This window comes from Caretta caretta, chromosome 2 (genome assembly GCF_965140235.1).
Source record: "Caretta caretta isolate rCarCar2 chromosome 2, rCarCar1.hap1, whole genome shotgun sequence".
NCBI lineage: Eukaryota > Metazoa > Chordata > Testudines > Cheloniidae > Caretta > Caretta caretta.
In genome coordinates this window covers 242179806-242201781 of record NC_134207.1, presented here as the reverse complement: position 1 = coordinate 242201781, position 21976 = coordinate 242179806, and the positions used below count along the sequence as shown (strand labels likewise).

Below are 21976 nucleotides of genomic sequence, written 5' to 3'. Positions count from 1 at the left end.
AAACGAGCTTGGGTGGCAGGCCATGGTGGAGTTGTGCAGGGCCTTGAAGACAAGAATGAAAAGTTTAAACTTGATATAATGGGCAAGGAGATCACTGGAGTGATTCAAGAAAGGGGCATAGTGCAGGGCTGAGAATGAAAACAATAAAATAAAAGAGAGGCAACATGTGCTCCTCCTCAACCCTCCCCCCCACCAAAAAAAATCTGTCCTTCCCTTAAAGGTTTCTTAAATCCACCTCCCTATTTTATCCTAACATTCCTCCAATTCCCCATCTTCTCTCTTACTTTTTTTAAAGTTTTTTAAATAATATATGGTCACTTGATCTAATTTATTCTGTATCTTTGTGACTTTTTGTGCACAAGGAATTTTGGGTGGCAATTGTGCTGGGAGACTGAAGTGATTTTGTTCTTTAATGATCTATTTTTTCAATGAAATAGTCCTAGAGCTCCATCCCCCACCTCTCTCCATTTTCTAATTTTAGATTTTGTCCCTCACTTTTTCAGTCGGGAGTAGAATAGAAAACATGTGGAAGGTTTTTCTTGTCTATCTGTAGCAAAGCCATTAGTGACTTGAATGCTTCTCTTAAGTCAGCTTGACATTTTCTTTATGCAATTATGTACAATGTATCCTTTTTAGAGTTTTTGGAGAAGTTATTCATAAATCCTGCGGTCCTCCTTACCCTCCATTGCTCCATCTCATTCCAGTGAAAAGACGACCAACCTGCTGAGCATACAATTCCAGAGGAGGCTTAACCATTATCGTTTACAATACCTTTATTGATTATTTTGTGTAATATTCAACTGTTGATGGAATTATTTTTAACAGCATCCATAGAATGAGCCAAAGTTTTTTACAGTATGTTTTCTACAATAACCCCTTCACCCATTTTGTGGTTAATAGAATGCCTTAATTCCATTTAATCTGTGGACTCTATTTTGGCTTATTGTCCCAACACTTTAGCACAAGCTGCCTTACTGCAGTACTTTTTCTTACCAATAAACAGAGTCAGCTCTTTATTGTCATGCCTTCTTTCCTGCTGTGCCCCCAAGAGGCTAATCCCCTCAGTTCATTCAGTGGCTCTCTTATGCTGTTGTCTGTTCTGCGTTTGAAATGAACCACATCTCCTGACTGATGAGCTCCCGCATATTCATTGATCATTTAAAGTACATCAAGTGGCCTAACTGGAGTTACTTGCTAATCTCTTTTTACCACAACTAAATGGTGTTGCACACACAAAATATTCTTACCTCTTAAAGCCTAACAATTAAAAACATGTCAGCAAGTCTGCATGTATTTTGCATTGCATCTTATACATACTCTGCTACTATATTGCTTGTTTGTTATGGTAAGAATCTCTAGTTTTGAAAATCAGCAAACTATACCAAAAAATATTTTGTACTTGTATTGAACTGTGCCAATTACAAAAGTCAAAGTGCATGGTATCACTGCAGATTAACACAGACAAGAGCTGTACAGCTCCAACAGGACTGGGGGAGGTGACATGACCTGAGAAATCTATAGTCTTCAAGTCCCTCCCACCAGAGGGGATAGAGCGGGGAAAACTCCGGAAGTGAGACTTCAGAATTTCTTCCCCCTCTGATTTTTTTTCCTAAGGAAGGGGATGATCTGGGATTTGTGTGCATTGTGCTCTTTCTATGTACAGTGTCTAAGTCTACATATCTATGGAATTATTCTTCACTGTTTCTCTTTAGCTTTCTCATTTGAAACAATGTAATAATATAACATTTTTTCATCAGCACTTTTAACAGAAGGCAATAAATGCAGAGTTTTAGAGCCCCAGAATAAGAGATTAAAATGGAGAAAGAATTGCTTCTGGTTAGCCTTAATATAAAAGATTTGTTTGTCAGGCATCCTACAATTCCCACATCAAAAACTCTGAAGTAGGCTAGAAGGGGGGGGGGAAGGGGGGCGAAGAGAAGTGAGGGAAGACCAGAGAAGCTGGAAAAATGGCAATGAGATTAATGAATATCCACTTTTCTATCTGCTTTATTAAACTAGCCGTTCCTGTGCATATTTCATGATGGTTTCACATAAATCAAGCTTAAAATGTACTTTGGAGAGGGGATTACCTGTTACTGCCATTATGGAAAATTTATGGTTTTAAATAGTTCAAGTCTGCGTATGACTGTACATAAAAAAAACTATAATGTTATTCAATCTTCCACAGAATACTGGAATGTCACAGGATGTCAACAAGCCTGTAACCTGAAAGTGTTTTTGTGAGCCTATGGCCCAGCTATGTTCTTGAATATTGTACTGTCAAATATTTTTAATTTTACTTTTCCATTAGGCTTTTAATGATATCAAAATATCAGTTTAAAAGACTTGTTAGAAACAGAACTAAGGGCTGACAGGTTCTTATTGATTGGAAAAAAATAATCAAATCGTGTGTAGACAGAATTTCCAAATATCATAAATTAATTTGATGAAACTAAAGATCTGACATCAGTACTATAGATTGAATGGTGAATGAGTATCTCCCATGTTTATTAAATATTAGCGGTCATTATGGCAATTTTTCTATATGTTCCTCATTTTTAATCTACGAGTTTGTCTGATGCGAATGAATATTATTCTTTGTACTTTATAATCTCTGTGGTAACATTAACTGTAGAAGTGCCAATTTGCTTTGATGAGTTTAGAAATTGCATTTTAAAATTGCCTGACTAGTCTTATTCTCATTCTGTTTGAAAATTTCTTTTAAAGCTGCAAACAGCATTAATAATAAGAACAAATGGAAGAACATTTTATTTAATGCCTGCAACTTGTTTTAAAATTCTTTCATTACTTCTAAAGTAGTGTCATTTCACAAGAAGCTGCCATTTTCCTATTAACCAAATTTCACATATTATGGTTCTAAAGTGTGTTCATCCTTTACCTCCTCCTCCTTTTAGCAACAGATCAACTCCTAGCAATCATGACCGGATACAGCGTCTGAGGCAAGAATTTCAGCAAGCAAAGCAAGATGAAGATGTGGAAGACCGCAGACGTACCTATAGTTTTGAACAACCGTGGGTGAGTGTTTAGATTCTCCATATACTGGACAAAGCTCCCCCTCCCCCCATGTACATTAAGTACAGCCATTTCAGCTGTGGTCTTTAATCCTGCATGCAACAAAGCAATGTAGATCCAAGCTCCTCTGACCTTTTAACTCCTGACCTTTCTCTTATCTCCATCTGCGGTCCATTGTTGCTAATTTCATTTTATATCATGCTCAGCCATCTGTCCATTGTGTAAATGGTATCATTTGCTCTGTGACAAAATACAGCTCAGTTTCTCATCACTGTGAACTAATTTATAGTTCAGTTGGTATCTAAAGGAGGGGGAGTTGTCTGGACATTTTCCATAAATAGGTAATTTTTCACTTCTCAAACTGGAGAGATTCCATTGCAATATGGATATATTCGTGAAATACAAGCTGGACTGGATGGAAAGACTGTGTATATACCAAATGAATGCCTGAAAATATTGAGGTCCTTGTGAGGCATTATCACGGGTTGAGATTAATTTTTTCCTTATGAAAAAAATTACATGTGTATTCTCACTAAAATGAAGAGGTACATATCCCAATTGATCTTTTAAATCCTGTTCATGCTGATGTAGCAAGGGGATACAATTATGTAAATCTATATGCTTTCCTTGTTTACCATAACTGAATCAGTCAATTTGTTTTTGAATCGGTTATGGTTCTTAAATTAGGATTCTTTAAATATCTGTGGCAAATATTTTTATCTAGATTATTTTTTATTAAAATGTCACAATAAAGAAAATGAGCTTGGTGTCAACCTGTTCCAGAAAAGAACAGCTGTATCTTGAAGCCAATACAATACATCACAATTCCAAAAGTCTTGTACGTTGGGTGGTATTCTTGTTGTTAGGCTTGGAAAGATTAGAATTTTACTGGTAAACGATGATAAACATCAATTTCACCATACACACACAAATTGATAAAAAATTCCATTGATGATAATAGAAATTTACAGATAGGCAAAGTAAGAAAAGTGTTGCTTGAGAACTTATTAGAGTTTGATTCTAAGGCTGTTTACTTTGTACATTTTGACATTTGCTGTTGACAGTTTGTGTTTTAATGGTTATAAAACTTTAACTTTTTGAATCTGAACATCTACTGTCATTAAATCATTATTGTCTGACTGCCCCCTCCCATAATTTCCTGCAACTGTGAACATTTAAATAGATAAAAATAGGGGAAAAAATAGAAGAAAAGAGAGAGAATAGAAAAAAATGCTTAAAACCCATACCTTTGCTCAATTATCTATATTTAAGTAGATAAAAATAAACATCAATATTATTTGTTGAAATTGTAAAAAAATGAAAATTGAATTCTGCCAAACCTACTTTGTAGTACTATAATGTACACTGGGCTGATGTGGAAATACCCAGAGATAAATTTCACTGAGTATGATAGTTATTTGTGATAACATAGGTAAAATCATAGATGTGCACATTATCTCTATTTGTCTGTGATGGTGAATATAGAACTGACATGTTTACATGCAGTTTAACCTTTGTGCCCTCATCCTTCTTCAGTGCATCCATTTGAAATTGTGGTGTTTTTAACATGCAGCATGGAAAGGAACAAAGGTAAAAGTGTCCTTAAATGACCTAAAACTGCTGAGAATACTGGATAGGCTTCTCTTTGCCACGATGGAAAACCTTAACCTTCTCTGAAACAGAATAAATAAAATGCACATTTTATTTTTTTCATTACCAGATGTTTTTCATATGAAGCGGTGAAGATAATCTGATACCCCATTTCTGTTGTACTAAGATTTTGAGGAGATAGAAGGTTGGGAATTGGGAGTATTTGTCCATACTGAATATCCACTGTTTCTTAGTCTCGGAATGAGAGATCGAGCAGAGTTCTTGGGAAAAGTGTTTTATGAGAAAAACTTGCACTCTTGAAGACTTGGGAACTTAACTACTGAAGGTCATTGGGCCAAATTGTTGTATATCTAAATGCCATAGCAACTTTAGACAGACAACTTGGCTTGTATTATAGTTTCCATTAATGAGTGAGTAGGGAATTATTTGGATGACAGGCTGATTACCTTAGGAATGGAATAATTTCCTAAATTGTGGGTCAGAACATTGACCTTTCCTTTTTTTCTCTTTCAAACAATTGGGATCTCTCCATTTACTCCCCATTCTACTGATTATGCAAATGAGCTCAAAGTGACTGTAATTCTACTTAATGTATTAATTTTAATTCTGAAGCTTATTGTTACTTTTGTAGGAGCTGCTCTGTTGTTAAAGCTGTAACTAGCTGCATTATTTTTATTATATCTGTACTTTTTAAAAAATTGGTCTAGAATAACTCAGAATTATTTTTTCCTTTCATGTACTCTAGCCTTCTAAGATCACAGTTCTTGGAAAGGATAAAACAGTGATCTCATCCATTTCTATAGTTTACAATCATTTTAGTGTTCAGGAACCATAAACTCCTCTCTTAAGCAGTGTATATATATTAGTCTAAGATTATGGAGTTTGTAAGGGCACCCTCTCAAAATGCATCCAGATGTGTTATTAAATACCAATGACTTCAAAAATGTGCAAGTCTAGTTGACTATACATATAGAGGAGGAAACTTAGATGCATTTGACAAACTCCTTTTCAGTCTTCTTGTCTGTAAGAGGTTGACTATAAACTATAGCAGTGAAAAGTGCATGTATGCGAGGACTATTGTTTAAAAAAAAGATGTTTTTGCCTGTGGTTTGTCACACAAATGGGGCTTCCAAGGACAAAAGGCTTTAAATCCGGAGAAGTGCCTTAGCCATGTGATTGAAGTTAACTTTGCCCTGATTTGGATAGAAAGAGGAAAAAAAACAATCTTATCATCTGCAGAGTCATGTGCACTATAAAGTGATAAGTAGTTTGCATTTTTCATTAACATGATGATGGGAGACTGGAGGATAGGGAGCAAAGTGATGATACGATATGGGACTGCTGGTTACTTTAAAACAGTAAATGAAAATGTGTTTTGGAGTGTGTGCTATGTGTACTGATAGAACTCCTGTGGCTATTAGGATATTCAAATGCCTTGATGGCTAGTATGACAGGCCTTGTCTCCACTAAAGGAAAAAGTCAATCTAAACTACGCAGTTTGAGTTACGTGAATAGCATAACTCAAATCCACATAGCTTAGATCTACTTACCACCGGAGATGCTCTCCCGTTGACTCCCCTTACTCTTCTCGATCAGGTGGAGTATAGGAGTTGATGGGAGAGTGATCGCCGCAGCATCGATCCTCCAATAAGTGTAGACAAGCCCTTAGAGAGACTATCATCTCTGTGTCATCAATTCCAATCTGCCCTGGGTTGATAGTGACCAAAGGTACTACAATTCAGTTATGTATGTCAAATGAGTTTAATCTCAGCCAGAGTTTAGTGGGAAAGTGTCCCTATTACAAAAAGGTGCATCAAATTGGCACAGAATTATACCCTTGACAAAGAGTCTGGTGACTGCCTGGGCATGGAGTCTGAACTATCCCTTTCATTGAAAGTTCCCATCAGGTTGTATTTACTGCTCTGTAGCTGGGGAGTGCCCAACCTGGACCTGTTATGTTTATAACAAAGGACTTGAATCTTTAAGGCTGTTAATCCAGCCCCTTTCATGGACACTAAATTCACATTAAAGTGTTTTTTAAAATACTGAAAATGTTGGCGTGTGAAAGATGAGATGAGCACATATATTAAAATAACAAGGTACAATTATAAAAATTTGGTCAAGGTCATTTGAATGATGTATCGATTTTTTTCAACCATTCTCTCTTCATTAACAATGATTAAGCTTTTTTTTTTTTAAATCCAGAGTCCACTAAAGTCCAAAGTAATTTTTCTGTCAGCTCATAGTTTTGTTGAAGGGATTTAAAAAAGATAACTTTCTCATGGCCTGCTTATTTTTTTTTTTGTCCCTAACCACTTATTTGTGTTTGAGAGAGAGAGAGAGCGAGAGAATTCACAATTGCATTGGGTGCACAACATATACGTGACGTTACTCAGCTAAAATGGAAAAGTAACGTAGGGATATGAACAAGCCATTGTTATCCTGCTGGCAAGAAATCAAGCCAATATTTGGTGTAATAAAGGTGTAATTTATATTTGTAAATAAATAGCAGTGGACATGCAAAGGAACCAGTCTACATTCAGAGTCTGGTGTGGCATCATTCTATATCAGTTAAAACTTAAGATGTTTGGTGGCGCTATGTCATATTTCCCCTCAAAAGCTGGAGACATTTTGTGTTGATATTTCAGTTCAGTGCCAATGTTTTGTGACTGGGTTTTTTTTGTTCTTTTCCATGTTGTGAGTATTAAGTCTGCTGAAACTCATCTTTGAACCAATGCTGGAGTTGTGGGATTCGGGCTATAATTTCTTCTATATCTTGTATTAAATGTATTTTTGTCTAGTCACATTTTAATTAACTGATCCCCACCTTCAATAACAAAAACACAGCAACTAAGTATTATAGCCTTAAATGTCAGGGGATTGAACCACCCAATTAAAAGAAAAAAAGGAATTGAATCAATTGAAAACAGTGCACTGCTTCCCAGCCCTGCTCCAAGAAACACACCTACCACCCAAAAAGCATTAAAAACTCCTTTTCACACGAAAACTGATGCTAAAAAAGGAGCATTGCAGTTTCCATTCACAAAAACATTCCCTTCCAGTCACTCATCATCTAATTGGATGATTCAATCTGCAGAATATTGATATCATGAGGGATTGCAGTTAGACAGAATTTACTCCTAAATACTTATGCACCAAATAAAGATCCTTTATTTTTTAAGGCAACAGTTAATTTGGTCAAAACTGACTATATTACTACTGTTTTGGGTATAGGATTTTAATTGTACACTGAATTTTGCAACAGACAAATCACTGAATAGTTTCCATAAGGTAAAGGCTCAAAAACATTTAACAACCTAATGAAGAATAGATTGGTATAACAGGTGTTGGGAAATTCTCACTCCAAAATCTCTCTTCTCTGTTGCTTTATTCCACCTCAGGCCTTTTCCCTGTTTCTAAAACAGACATAATGGAAATCTTATCCTTTCTGTCACTTTTTGCTATCCTCTGATCCCTAGAAGCAATTCTTACACCTTATACAAAATCATAGGGACTTAATAGCTCATTCCTAGAAGATAAAACCTAAAATAATTTGAACAACTTACCCAACAATGCAAAACAAGAAAGGTCAGCTTTTTATGAGTATCTGCAGTTGCAACAGCACTTTAACACTATTTCTGACTGGGAAAACACATGACAGTCAATGTTGAAGCAAAGACTTGGAAGATAAACAGGAAGTACTAAAGGACAGGTAGCTGTAAATTATGCAGAAACAGGTTCATCACTAAAAGGAGAATGAGAATTTAAATATTCATAGTTTTTAAATTGATCTTAAAATTGGCTTATGATATAAGATCTTAAGAATTTTTATTCCAAGATATAAGAGCCCTGATCAAAATGTAAAAGAACTAACTATACATTAAAAGCCAAACAATGTTTTTTCTTTCCCCAAAGTCCAGAGATAGAACCATAGCCATGTAGGTGGTCCTGCCCAAAGACTCCTTCCCTTCATTCTGTATGTAAATCCTATCCTTCTCTTTGTCAACTATTAAGGGAATTAATACAATATCATACCTTCCTTGCGAAGATTTAGGTTCCCTCTTAAAAATCTTATATTTGAAAAGTATGTATTTCTAGTTCAAATTATGCTAAATTAGGCAATTCTAATTTACCCCACATGAAATGAAGGTGGCAGATTTAAAAAATGCAATTATCACATTTTGTATTTCAATATATTTATAGCTTATATAATGGAATTCATACAAATAGAAAGGACAGAATTTCAAAATTCTGAATGTACGGTGGTTGGTTTCTGCCACAGAGACTGTTATTTTTCCATCTGCGGTGATACATAAAATCAGAATCTTAATTCTAATGCTTTTCAGTTTTCAGTACGTACTCCATAGAGAAGGTATACAAAGAGATGGAATTTTCTTATTACATGGTGTTTGAATAAAACGCCTGCTGGCAATTACTTAAAGGGAATATTACGATATGTTCTATTTCCTGTAGCAATGTAAACAAAGAGATGGGGGTAAAAATACTCCTCAAGGACATCTCTAGATCCATAGAATGTTTTATATCATTGTACATTTTGAAACCCACAGATAATGGATTACATTTCATCTGGGTCAAGCACATCTGTACATAAAGCAGGCAAGGTCATGCTATCTTATCTATTTCTAATTCTACTGAACATAGGTACATCAAAAGTTTTTAATGCCTTAAGTCTACAAACTGGCCATGAACTTGCTGCAATTTTTGGGTTAAACTATGAAGCCTTTTCTAGAAAAGTTAAACAAATGTATTCAGATAATTAATGGTGACTTTTTTAATTGAGAAAATAATAAGGAACTATTAGCGCTATTAGTTTTTATGTAGGTGCAAGGAAATTCTGCAAATTTTAACTCAAAGTTTCTCTGAATTCTTTCACCCTGGACAGTAGGTGGTACTGTGAGTTTCATCTCTTAAGCTAGTGGATTCCCCAAAATCTTCAGAGGCCTTGGATCCAGGATTCCCCTCATATTTTCTTTCTCTCTCATGCATGCGTGCACACACACAAACTCTCCCTCTCTAGTTCTGTGGTCGTGCAACTCCTACAGGAACCACACAATCATGGAATCTACTGCTGCCCTAAAGGGTAGGGTGTGGATTCCAACCTGCAGAGAGGGAAACTGAATACATCTGCGTTAACTTACCCACAAAAGACCCACACGTTCCATGGATAGTATCCTGAACTCCCTGGAGAGACTTCTTCAATAAAGGGGGAGAATGCTGCTGAGAATTCCTGCCTTCTACTCTCTCCCCAGGCTGGAGTTCACTAAAACCTCTGTCCCGCTGTTGGTGGTAGTGAAGGATACAATATGGCCCAGAGAGATTAATGATGTCAGCGCATTCCATGCAAAATAATATCTTAGTCTTGCTATTTTAATAGCATAAGTGAAGTTATAGAAATGTGTAACTTCCCCAAGCCAGATTTTAAAGTAGCGTCTATTTAAGAATAGAGCTGTTTAATTTCATACATGTCACACCTTCATGTTGAGTTTTCATTTTACAAGATGAGTATCCTGTATTCTGTTGAACGATGCTGATTGGGAAGCTACTATCATCACTTAAATGTATTGTTGAGGACTTGAACATACATTTATGTGTATAATTCAGCCTTGGTTGTTGTTGCAGCCTTGACTGCTTTTTGGTTTAAAAGGTCACTTGTCATACATCTCATCACAAACAAGGACAGAGTTCTTTGCAATTTTCACTAAGAGCTGTTGCCAGGTTTGTTTGATGGCTTCAAAGAATTATTATAATTATACTTTTCTTTGCAGTACCCTGTTCGTACAGTTGTTAACATGTTTTTGTGCTGTATTCCAAGTGCATGGTTTGTGTTGTAAGACATTAAATATTTTCACCATGGAGGTTTCCCTTTATTCTCGGTATGTATTTGTCAAGGTTCCTCCCCCACTCTGAACTACAGATGTGTTCAGATCAGGGTACAGATGTGGGGACCTGCATGAAAACCTCCTAAGCTTACTTTTACCAGCTTAGGTTAAAACTTCCCCAAGGTACAAATTAATTTTATCCTTTGTCCTTGGAATATCCACTGCCACCACCAAACTCTAACTGGGTTTACTGGGAAACATAGTTTGGACACGTCTTTCCCCCCAAAATCCTCCCAACCCTTGCACCCCACTTCCTGGGAAAGGTTTGGTAAAAATCCTCACCAATTTGCATAGGTGACCACAGACCCAAACCCTTGGATCTGAGAACAATGAAAAAGCATTCAGTTTTCTTACAAGAAGACTTTTAATAGAAATAGAAGTAAAGAAATCCCCTCTGTAAAATCAGGATGGTAGATACCTTACAGGGTAATTAGATTCAAAACATAGAGAATCCCTCTAAGCAAAACCTTAAGTTACAAAAAAGACACACAGACAGAAATAGTCATTCTATTCAGCACAATTGTTTTCTCAGCCATTTAAAGAAATCATAATCTAACACATACCTAGCTAGATTACTTACTAAAAGTTCTAAGACTCCATTCCTGGTCTATCCCCGGCAAAAGCAGCATATAGACAGACAGAGACCCTTTGTTTCTCTCCTTCCTCCCAGCTTTTGAAAGTATCTTGTCTCCTCATTGGTCATTTTGGTCAGATGCCAGCGAGGTTACCTTTAGCTTCTTAACCCTTTACAGGTGAGAGGATTTTTCCTCTGGCCAGGAGGGATTTTTAAGGGGTTTACCCTTCCCTTTATATTTATGACAGTATTTTTGTAGTAACATAAATTATGTGCATATGTGTTGTGTTTTGGGGGCTGAAATGAAACTGACAAATCCTAACATACAAATTTCCTTTAGAAGATACATTTTACCTGTAAACTAAATTTTAGTATTGTGGCAACCCTTTTAAATACGTTTTTCTCAATTAATCATTTACAAAGAGAAAGCTTTATGTGTAGAATTGAAGTTCTCTTATCAAGTTAAGTAAAAGATGAGCAAATTTGGGAGATTTTTGGTGTGATATCACATCAATGATATATAAGGCTTTCATTAGCCATACTTTGGATGTCTAAATTCAGATCTGAATCCATTCTATAACCAACATTTACAAATGGACAGATCTAAAGGCAATCACTTAAGGTAGGTCTACATTTCAATTAGATGCCCACAGCTAGCTCGTGCCAATGGATTTGGGCTCGCGGGGCTTGAGCTAAGGGACTGTTTAATTGCATTGTCAACATTTGGGCTTGGGCTGCAACCCAAGCTGTGGGACCCTCCCACCTTGCAGGGTCCTAGAACCCAGGCCGAGCATCTACACTACCTGAGCCCTGGGAGCCTGAGTCAGGCCAACTGTGGGACTTTAATTACAGCGTAGACGTACCATAAGCAAATGAAAAACTGTCCTGCTTCTCAGATGTGTTGAGCAAATTTGACTCCAAATGACTTTAATAGGAGTTGCAGGCGCTTGTCACTTCTAAAAGTCAGGGACGTTGATTTAGGTGCCTTCCTTAAGACACCTCAGCGTGAAAATGTTGACCATTGAGTGCAATTTTCAAACTTGGGTGACTACGAATCCATGCCCCGCTCAGAAACCGTTCATGGGCCTGGTGCTTTAATAGCCCACATACCTTCCCCCATACAGAGACACATTTTAGAGTCTTTAACTGGTATTAAGGTGTCTAATGCAGATTTAAGTGCCTAACTTTAAGCACCCACTTTTGACAGTTGGTACCATAACCTCTGAACATTTTTAAAGCATCTATCATTGTAGTAATGTTTCCATGGTTACTTTGTTTATATTAGTGTGTGTGCATGCGTGCCCACATAACTGTATGCACCGAACAGGTTTTCCAACCCCAAGCATTCAAAAATAATGAATCGGGTCCCCAGAAATCATGAGATTGGCTTAAAATCATTTTTAAAAAAAATAAACATGAATAATAAATATGTGAGGAAAAGATTATTTGCCTTCTGATTATTGAATGTTTATGATACTACTGCATTGCAATTTCAAGCTTTTCTCTTTAATCATTCTGTAACCAGAATGGCTAGACTCTTACTCTTATTTATTAAATGAAAGTTGAAATTCTCATATAATCACTTGCCTCCATAATATGGGGGCATTAAGTAAAATACAGAATATCACAAGATTGACAATAAAGTCAGGAAAATTGGAAACGTACTGTAGAAGAAGTGAAATGCTCTTCTTTTCATTTATGTCTGTCAAGTTTTGTAAGGAAATTTGTCTGTGTGAATTATTAGATATGTATATTCAGTAGAGTTTTTTAGCTCAGTGAGTTTCCTGTTTATGACACTCTGAATTTATTGCCTCATCATCACACATTTCTTTTAAGGGTTTTTTTGTTATGAATATTTGTACAGAGGCTTTGTGAGAGTAAATCTATCCCTAAAGTAGGCACCATTATTGTATCATGCACTCTTTTTCATATTTCAGAGTAGCAGCCGTGTTAGTCTGTATCCGCAAAAGCATAAGCTCAAATAAATTGGTTAGTCTCTAAGGTGCCACAAGTCCTCCTTTTCTCTTTCCTATGCTTCCCTGTACCAGTCATTTTCCTTTTTATGCTTTCAAACTGATTCTCGTACACGATAATCTTCTACTAACAAGTAAAACAGTTGCTCTCCAAATTTTGTCAGATTTTGAGCTGCTGCTGATGTTCCATCTGATGCATATCATTGTTCAAAACAGAGGTTCTGGCAGCTGTAGACCTGTCTCACATTTTATGTTTTACTGGCTACTTTCAAGTACCTGAATTCTTATTAAAACAAAGGAGCAGCTTAAGTCAAGAATTACAACTCTTTTTTTTTTTTTACATTTGCCTTCAAAATGTGAGGAGCTTTTGAAAAACCTTTTATCTTTCAGATGTGTCAGCCACTACTGCGTATGTCTGCTGCAAAAATTATAATGGCAGAAAACAAAAGAGATGTTCACTGTGAGTGAAAGAAATAGAGGAAAAGGCAAAAAGTGGCTGAACATGACTCATGCACCAACATAGCTAATAATTTTTTTAGAGAAAAGCTAAAAATTCTGGTTTTTTTTAATAACTAGTTTTCACCTATCTCTCTCACACACAACATTGTTTGCTCTATCGGCAACATACGGAAGAGCTTGAAACCATGCAATCTGAAACATGTTCATATTGGAGTCTTGTAGTGCTCTGTACTATCAAAACAATAGCCCATTTTCACCTCAACTCAATGTAATGCTCAATAATTTCAATGCCACAATTACATCCCGGCTGTAATGGTACTTGAAATCCTTGCCATGAGGTATGGGTTGCCCTAGTCTCTCCACAAGACTTGCTAGCATTTTCTCTGGAAGGATTATATATGCTTGTTGAATGGATCATATCCAAGCAGAGAGAAGTGGTATTTTGAATGGTACATTGTACGTAAGTTCAGTGTATGTACTTATTTCATAAGGAAGACAGACTTCAAGTTAAGCCGCTAAAGACTAAGGGTGTATCTACACAGGCATAAAAATTATTTGGGCTCTGGGACTGAAAAATTGCTGTGTAGATGTTCAGGCTGAAACTGGAGTCTAAGCTCTGGGATCTTGCAAGCCCAAGTCAGGTGACCCAGCTGTGCCATGGAGCTTTTATCCCTGTGTAGATGTACCTTATGAGTCAGAGTTTCAGTGGTGCTCAGCATCTGCTGCTCTTATAAGTGCTCAGTGCCTCTGAAAATCTGTCTTTAAATAAATAATCCATCATTCTTTATTTTACAGTCTCTACTTGCAGACACCACCAGCTTCCAGTTAAGGATTGTGGATTACAGTAGTACAACAGGGAACTTCCTATACTTGGTATTACTGTTATTAGAACTACCAGTTGAAGGCACTCAAAAGACTACAGGCTGAATTCTCTCTGTACAGGCACAGTGGAAGGGGATTGTGACTGTGACTCCCTGATTCTGCTTTGCCTGGCCCCAAAGCAATTTGAAGCTGCAGCAGGCGAGCAGACAGTTAGGTGTGACAGAATCTCACTCTGCCACGATTCCTGCCCTTCCCTCCCTTTCCCTTACCTGCCCTCCCCCTCCCTGACACAATTCCCCCCACCCTTATGCAGGACAGTGCATCCCCGTGGGGAAGGCAGCAAGTAGTGGAGCAGGCGCAAGAGGCGACTGTCACCTCCTTCACACCAGACAGCGATTCCCCCTGTGCACAAACAACTTGCTCTGTTTGTAGCTGACTGGAGAATCCATCCCCACATGCGCACATTACTGCATTACATAGTAAGAAGCAGTGTTTGCTCTCATTTGAACTAATTAATGGTGTGCAAACATTAAGGCCGGACGGTGATATCCTTACTCACGTGGGGTCAGATCCTCAGCTGGTATAAATAGCCATAGCGTCACAGACATGATATTGATTTACCCCAGCTGAGTATCTGGTCCACCGATTTCACATGGAGTTAGGTGTTCCTTCATATAAGAGCGAATCACAGTTCAACCCTTAGTATTTATCAGATAACGTTTCCAGAATAGAGGGTTAGATTAAAATATAGCCCATAGCAGATGACATTGTGTTCAAGGTCAGAATTTATTGCAGTTACGGGAAAACCAATTTGAACATTTGAATTTGAACATTTTAAAGTATGCGTGTGAATATATAACAGTAATTGAGTCAATTGCTCCTATGTAGATATTTTCATGCTTTGCTTGATTATTTTGCTTAACTTTCCATACTCTAGCCAAACTCCAAGACATACTCACAGAGTGGCAGACACTCCGTATCTGTAGAAGTTCAGATGCAGCGGCAACGACAAGAAGAAAGAGAAAGTTTCCAACAAGCTCAGCGCCAGTATAGTTCATTACCCAGGTATAGTAACTGTCTAAAACTATGTGGTATATGTGAGCCTGGAGCTAATTTCATTTGTGGAAGGAAAATGCTGTGCTTAATGCATGCACCTTAAAGCCTGGATCCTGTGGGACTATCTAGTATCACTTTCCCCCTCTAGAAAAGAATCTCTTGAGTATGAAATAGATCAGAGGAGAGAAACAAATTGAGGGGTGTTTGCACCCTTTTTGTATGTCATAGTTTTGTGTTGCTTAATTTCTTACCAAACCAAAAATCAGTCTTGTGATGTTGATACACAGACATATAGTTAAAAAAACGAGAAATCAAACAAAAGAACGTGGAGACAACCATGAAATGCTATCCAAAATTGAGCCACATCCAAGTTTCTGGCATACGGGTTTCTTCAAACTTACTGGATCATTAACATTGGAATGCTGAGAACTAATATCCTTTCGTCTAAACAAATCTTGTAGTCATAAAATGTTCACAGGCCAATGAACTGATTAGAGTTAATTTTTTTAAAAAGCCAAATACGAAGTAAAATGAATGGTCAGAATTTTACCCAGCTTGTCGTGTAGGTTACACAAGAACAGCTACACTTGAACACTGTATGTGAATGTAGAGAGTTTTTAGAATTCTCAGACGTTAATTGGGGAAATCTGTGACAAGAGCTGAGGTAGAATGGAGCTGCCTTTCGCTAGGGGTACTTTAAGCTTGAAAACTTCCTTGACTTGGGTGTGCCTTACATATTACTATGTTGCCTTTGCTTTGGTCCCTTTATATAGATTTTGGGGAGCTGGTAATGGTTATATATACATCTCAGCACCAGGAACTGCTGAACCCTTGCAAAAGAGGCCATTTCACTATTTTATTTTGCAGCAGCCATAGACATTTCATAGTTAAAGGTGAAGTTAGCTTAACAATTAAGTCCCTGATTTTGAACCCCATTATCCTCTCCTCTATTCTGCAAAAGAAACCATATCTCTTGAGTTTTCACATGTCACAACTCATCTCAGAGTAGAATTTTTCTGGGAAGTTTAGAAGAAAATGAAAAAAGGAGATTAAAAGTTATGGTGGTCTGGGTTTTGGGGTTTTTTTAAGGAAACTTTTCAAAATGGCAGCTCTGTTACTGTTTTTTCCCCCTATACCTCTTGCTTTCTGTAGAGTGGATTACACCTCAAACCTCAAAATAGTTTTTCTGAGAAGTATAGTAGAACCTCAGAGTTACGAACACCTCAGGAATAGAGGTTGTTCGTAACACTGAAATGCTCGTAACTGAACAAAACATCATTGTTCTTTCAAAAGTTTACAACTTAACATTGACTTAATACAACTTTGAAACTTTACTATGCAGAAGAAAAATCCTGCTTTCCCTTTATTTTTTTAGGAGTTTACGTTTAACACAATACTGTACTATATTTGCTTTTTTTGGTCTCTGCTGCTGCTGATTGTGTACTTCCGGTTCCAGATGAGGTGTGGGTTCACTGGTCAGTTTTTAACTCTGGTGTTCTTAACTCTGAGGTTCTACGGTATGTTTTGGGCATTTTAGTATCTCTTTCAGAGGAAGAGGTAATTAAAAAAGGTAAATAAATATAAAAAGGTTCTGACTGCGTGTACATACCCCAAACTAACTTTGGCACAGAGTGGCTTAAATAGAGGATCATGACAGTGTGAGTATGAAGAGATGGCACAGGAAGGCTCTCTCTCGAGCTGTGTTATACTAGGATTTTTCAGACCTTGTAATTCTCAAAGGGTGCCGCTCCACCAGTGGACTGTCGTGATATAAATAAGGCTCAGACAGATTCAGGGGTTAGATGACATGGAGGTAAAAACACCAAACCCTGTATAAATAATAATATTAAGGGCTTGTTTGAACAAACTGGAGTCCATTTCAGGCCCATTAGCTCTGTTAAGGCATAGATCACCTGGGAAAATATGAATCCTGCATTTTGAACCTGTGTTTTGGGTTTTGCTGTCGTAGCCGTCACTGTAGTATCTAAAAGCTGGAGAGCTGTAATGCAAAGTTCCAACTTCAGAAATTCATATTTTTAAAGAGAAATTTCGTTGACCACAAATTTGGAAAATAACCATAGGAAACAGAGAAGTTTAATGCGTAAGAGCGTAAGAGATAATTTACTGAATCTATTGATTAGTGTGAAAAATGATAAGTAATGAATAAGAACGCTTATTAGTGTGCATTTGATGAGCGTTTAATTGCAGGGTTCATATGACCCTTGACATGGCTACGAACACAAGTGATTATTCTCAGCTCCAGGTGAAGGGAATTGTTAGAAAATTGTGCTGCTGAAATTCTGTGGTTCAAAAAGTTGCCAGTAATAAAACAATCAAATGAGACATCAGTGAGCTCTTCAATCATCGGAGATTTTTTCATGAACCTAGGAAGAAATCTCACTATCACTAATATCGTTTGGATCCCAAATTCATTGATACAATTACAGTTTTATGATTAACACGATGCACTGGTTTTATTCTTAACCTTGGTTACTTTCCATCTTGTGTAACTTCAAGCAGCCCAGTTTGTTTATCTTTTAAGTTAAAATGTTGAGCACTTTACGCAAATAAAAACCTCTTCAATTATATTTCTTAAATCTTCCCCAAAAGACAACACAAATGGTCCAACTAATTTTGAGCTAGGACCAGAAAACAGTAATTAAATGAAGTCTATTCAGTTAGTCATTACCATTTCCCAGGTGAAACTGTTCTAAGTAATGTTTACCTCCAAGCTAATGTTTCATATTGAAAAGTTATCTTGCCATATTTCAGAAACTTTGGAAGCTTTGTACCCTAAGGGTCATTCACTTTGCTCGTGTACGAGCAAGCAATAGAGCTGTGGCCCAGAGATCTTGTTTTGTAAAGAAGGGTATGCGAACATCAACAATAATAATAATAAATTACATTTATGTGGAATAGTAAAAGTTTTCATCCAGTGATCACAGAGTACATTACAAATGGGGGAAAGCATAGTCGTCGCCAAGTTACACATGTGGAAAGAGAAGCACAGAGAGGTTAAGTGACTTGCCCCATAAATCGGTAGTGGGAAGACTGCCCATGTCTCCTGACGTCCAGCTGCCTATTGAATCCACTAAGCCAAAACTGAGCCTTGTTTTTATTCTATGTGCTGACATGAAAACCTGAGCGATATATACAGCAGTTAAATGACTTTCTTATTGATTAATGCAGCAATATATTTTGCTTTACTGCATGATTCTCTTACACTAATTTTAATCTCAAAGTGGGTGTCTCTCTTATTCCAGCACAAAATTGTTTTACTTTATCATATCCAACCTTATTTTAAATTCATAAAGCATCTAGTGGCTTGACAGTAAATTAAAGATATTTCAAAACAATAATGTTTCCTTGAAATAACGTGATGATTTATTGCAAAAAAGCAATAAGAATTTGTAATTCCTATATGCATTTGATTTATTTATCTACCCTGTGGAGTCAGAAAATGAGCAAAATAGGTTATCCCTGCCACTCCTTTCAGGAAAGATATAGCATGCTGGGAAATAGTTCTGATAATACAAAACTCCCTAACTCGGGATTCTGGAGGAACATAACCTCATTGGTACTGTACATCAATGAAGAGTTTTTACAAGACTTTGTCAAAGACTTGTAAAGCTTTAAAGCAAGTATTAAATGGATCAACCTGTTGCCTTTTTAATTTTTTTCATAACTGACTTACCATTCATTACACGTGCTTGCTGTTATCTGGTTTCTCTGGCATTGTGGCAGTGTTTTTGTAGACTCTTTTGTTGGTTTCCAGTTGAATTATAACATCGTAAAGTTTCTAATTATGATTGTTGTACTGGCTGCCAAATTCCGTTCCCCTACTGCAGTGCTTTGGAAATATATCTAAAATGCAAAAGAGACAAAGTGGCCATTTTGGGGGGAAAAGAAGAACACTTATCAAGAAGTCTCCTAGCTGCAAGGCTGACATCAGCTGAGAGTCCCATCTGGGGGGGGGGGTGGGGAATCTCCTTTATGAAAAAGTTGACTTGGCTCTTGAATTCCCATTCTTCTAATGATTATTGTTTAAACATTAAGAGCATCCTGCAGATTTCTTTAAAACATTTTTCTGTTCTTATTTTCAGGCAGAGCAGAAAAAATGCAAGTTCTGTATCTCAAGATTCCTGGGAACAGAGCTACTCTCCTGGTGAAGGGTTCCAGACTGCAAAGGAAAACCCCAGGTATTCCAGCTACCAAGGATCAAGAAACGGCTACATGGGAGGACATGGCTTCAATGCGCGGGTAATGCTGGAAACACAAGAACTGCTCCGTCAAGAACAGAGGCGGAAAGAGCAACAACTGAAAAAAAAGACATCTTCTGAAGGGCCTAACAACTATGACTCATATAAGAAAATTCAGGACCCTAATTATGTCCCTCCGAAAGGTCCTTTCAGGCAAGATGTACCACCTTCACCATCTCAGGTAGCCAGGCTGAACAGATTACAAACTCCAGAAAAGGGAAGGCCATTTTATTCTTGAGTTGAAGAAAAAGATGATCAACATATCATGCAATAAAGAACATTTTCATATAAAGACTTGTATTTCAAAAACTGTTTAAACTGATGGTACTAAGGAATACATCTGTTGTCTGTTTCAGTGCCTTTAGCAATATAGGCAAAGAATTGATAGGCCTTATGTCTTTGCCATTCTGTCTCAAGTGTTATATTCATGGAAGGATTTTCCACCATTTGACAATCATACTAATACTAAGGTAAGCAGCGTGTTGGTTACCAAGCGTCCTAGCCCAGTCCAGTAGTTGTCAATGGCTTATTATTAGGATTTACTCTAATGTGTTCTACTTTGCAGTGAGTTATTGCACAAAATACAGCATTGTGGCATAAATTAAAGAATTTGAAGTTGAAGAAGGCATTGACACATCTTTATTATTTCTCTTGGAGTGGAGGCTGGGTTACATATCACTCTTGAGTGGATAAAGCTTAAGTCCACTCAAGATCAAAGTTCTAAGATGTTTTATGGTGGAATCATTTACAGTCTTTGTTGATCAATATTTAATTGTCTATATTCTAAAAAAACTGTTTTTCTCCTGTTATGCACACATTCTCTTTCTCTGAGCTCATTTAAAAAGTCTTTATCCTGATTCATAAGCAAAACAACATTACGACTTTCAGTTATCCTGGGAATCCTTTTACAGTGTCTTATATCTTAACATGTAGTACTTTACCAGTGAAATAACTAAAGAGAGGGTATTAAATTTATAAATAAAATCTCAGTCCAGACTATGACAGATATATTTGTTCTTTCATGAAATATGAGGAATTGTGGAAAAACGTAAGGCTGGATTGTGATTTGTTTTCCTTAAAAATGTATGAGGTCATGTGAAATTGTACCTAAGAAAAGAATTAGGGAAGAATTACCCCACAATCATCCTATATATGATTATAATTTACTTGTCTTTATTGTGGGAAGGTTGGGGGGAGGGCTTAGAGCAAGACAAAATGCAATCAGACCTTCTTTTTGGATCAAAAAACTAAAAAAACAAAACAACTAAAAATAACCCCAGAAAACAAACACATAGACCCCAACTCTTTTTTCTATCATTTGTAAAGTTTTATGGATGATCACCTTGTGATTCTATGTGTTGTACCTTTGCATTGTGGTACCACATTAAAAAGAAACTCTAAAACGTATGAATAAGAGATAAATGGAGAAAATCTGTTACACGTCATCCTGAAAACATGTTAATGTCCAAAAATAACTGAAATAAGATTGCTCTAGCAGTGATATTTTAATGTGCATATGGGATATGAGAATTTCTTTTGCAGCAGTTGGTTTTATGTTTGTTGGTCTGAACTTCATGTATGGTAAATATATAGCTGGGTTACTAAAGTGCCTGCAAATCCTTATGTGAAAAGGCTTGAGATTAAGACTCAACATATCATGCTTGAAAAAAGAAAGAAAAAAGAAAAATCGTAGATTGTGTGATTTAAAATATGCCTTTTTTTTTTTTTTTTTTTTTACTGGCACATTTTATTTTTGCATCAACCAGTTTTTAGAATATATGTGACATTTCAGCACATATATCTGTCTTTATGCCTGTTTGGTAATGGTTTTTGTTGTTAATAATGTACTCCAGTGTTTAAAAATTGTTACTCATGTAAACACAGTGACATTGGATGACAATGGCTCTTTTATGCAGAGTTTACAAAACTGCGTAAAACGGCTTTCCCTGTACATATGAAATTTAGAATAAAAGGCTGTTTCCATTCTGGTCTTATCATTGCCTGTTCTATTCCTTAGTATTGCCTGCGGAGCCTTATGAAAACTGCAGCAGTCATTACCTTTAACAGTATTTAACAGATGCTATTTTATCATATTTCTAATGGTTTATGTCTGTCTTTCTGTGAGTGCTTATAAATATAGACAAAAAGAAAAGAATTATAACCCATTTGAGAACCTAAAAACCCTCTCAGAAAAAAATCTCAGAAAAAAATGCGCTGAAATCTCTAGTGGTATTTTTAGAGCAGACCTGTGACATTGAAATGCTATTTTCTTAAGACCAGATTCTGTGG

The 21976-nt window shown here is 36.7% G+C and overlaps 1 protein-coding gene across 10 annotated transcripts in view; it reads left to right on the top strand.

The window, feature by feature from the left end:
- PARD3 (par-3 family cell polarity regulator) overlaps positions 1-21670 on the top strand; it is a 666051-nt gene extending 644381 nt beyond the window's left edge. For all 10 annotated transcript variants that reach the window (XM_048837722.2, XM_048837719.2, XM_048837721.2 and 7 more), the window contains 3 exons: positions 2916-3036; positions 15310-15437; positions 19532-21670. In XM_048837722.2, the coding sequence (XP_048693679.1) occupies positions 2916-3036; positions 15310-15437; positions 19532-19925 (643 nt within the window). In that variant the 3' untranslated portion in view covers positions 19926-21670. The remainder of the gene's footprint in view (positions 1-2915; positions 3037-15309; positions 15438-19531) is intronic.
- Positions 21671-21976: the final 306 nt, after the last annotated feature.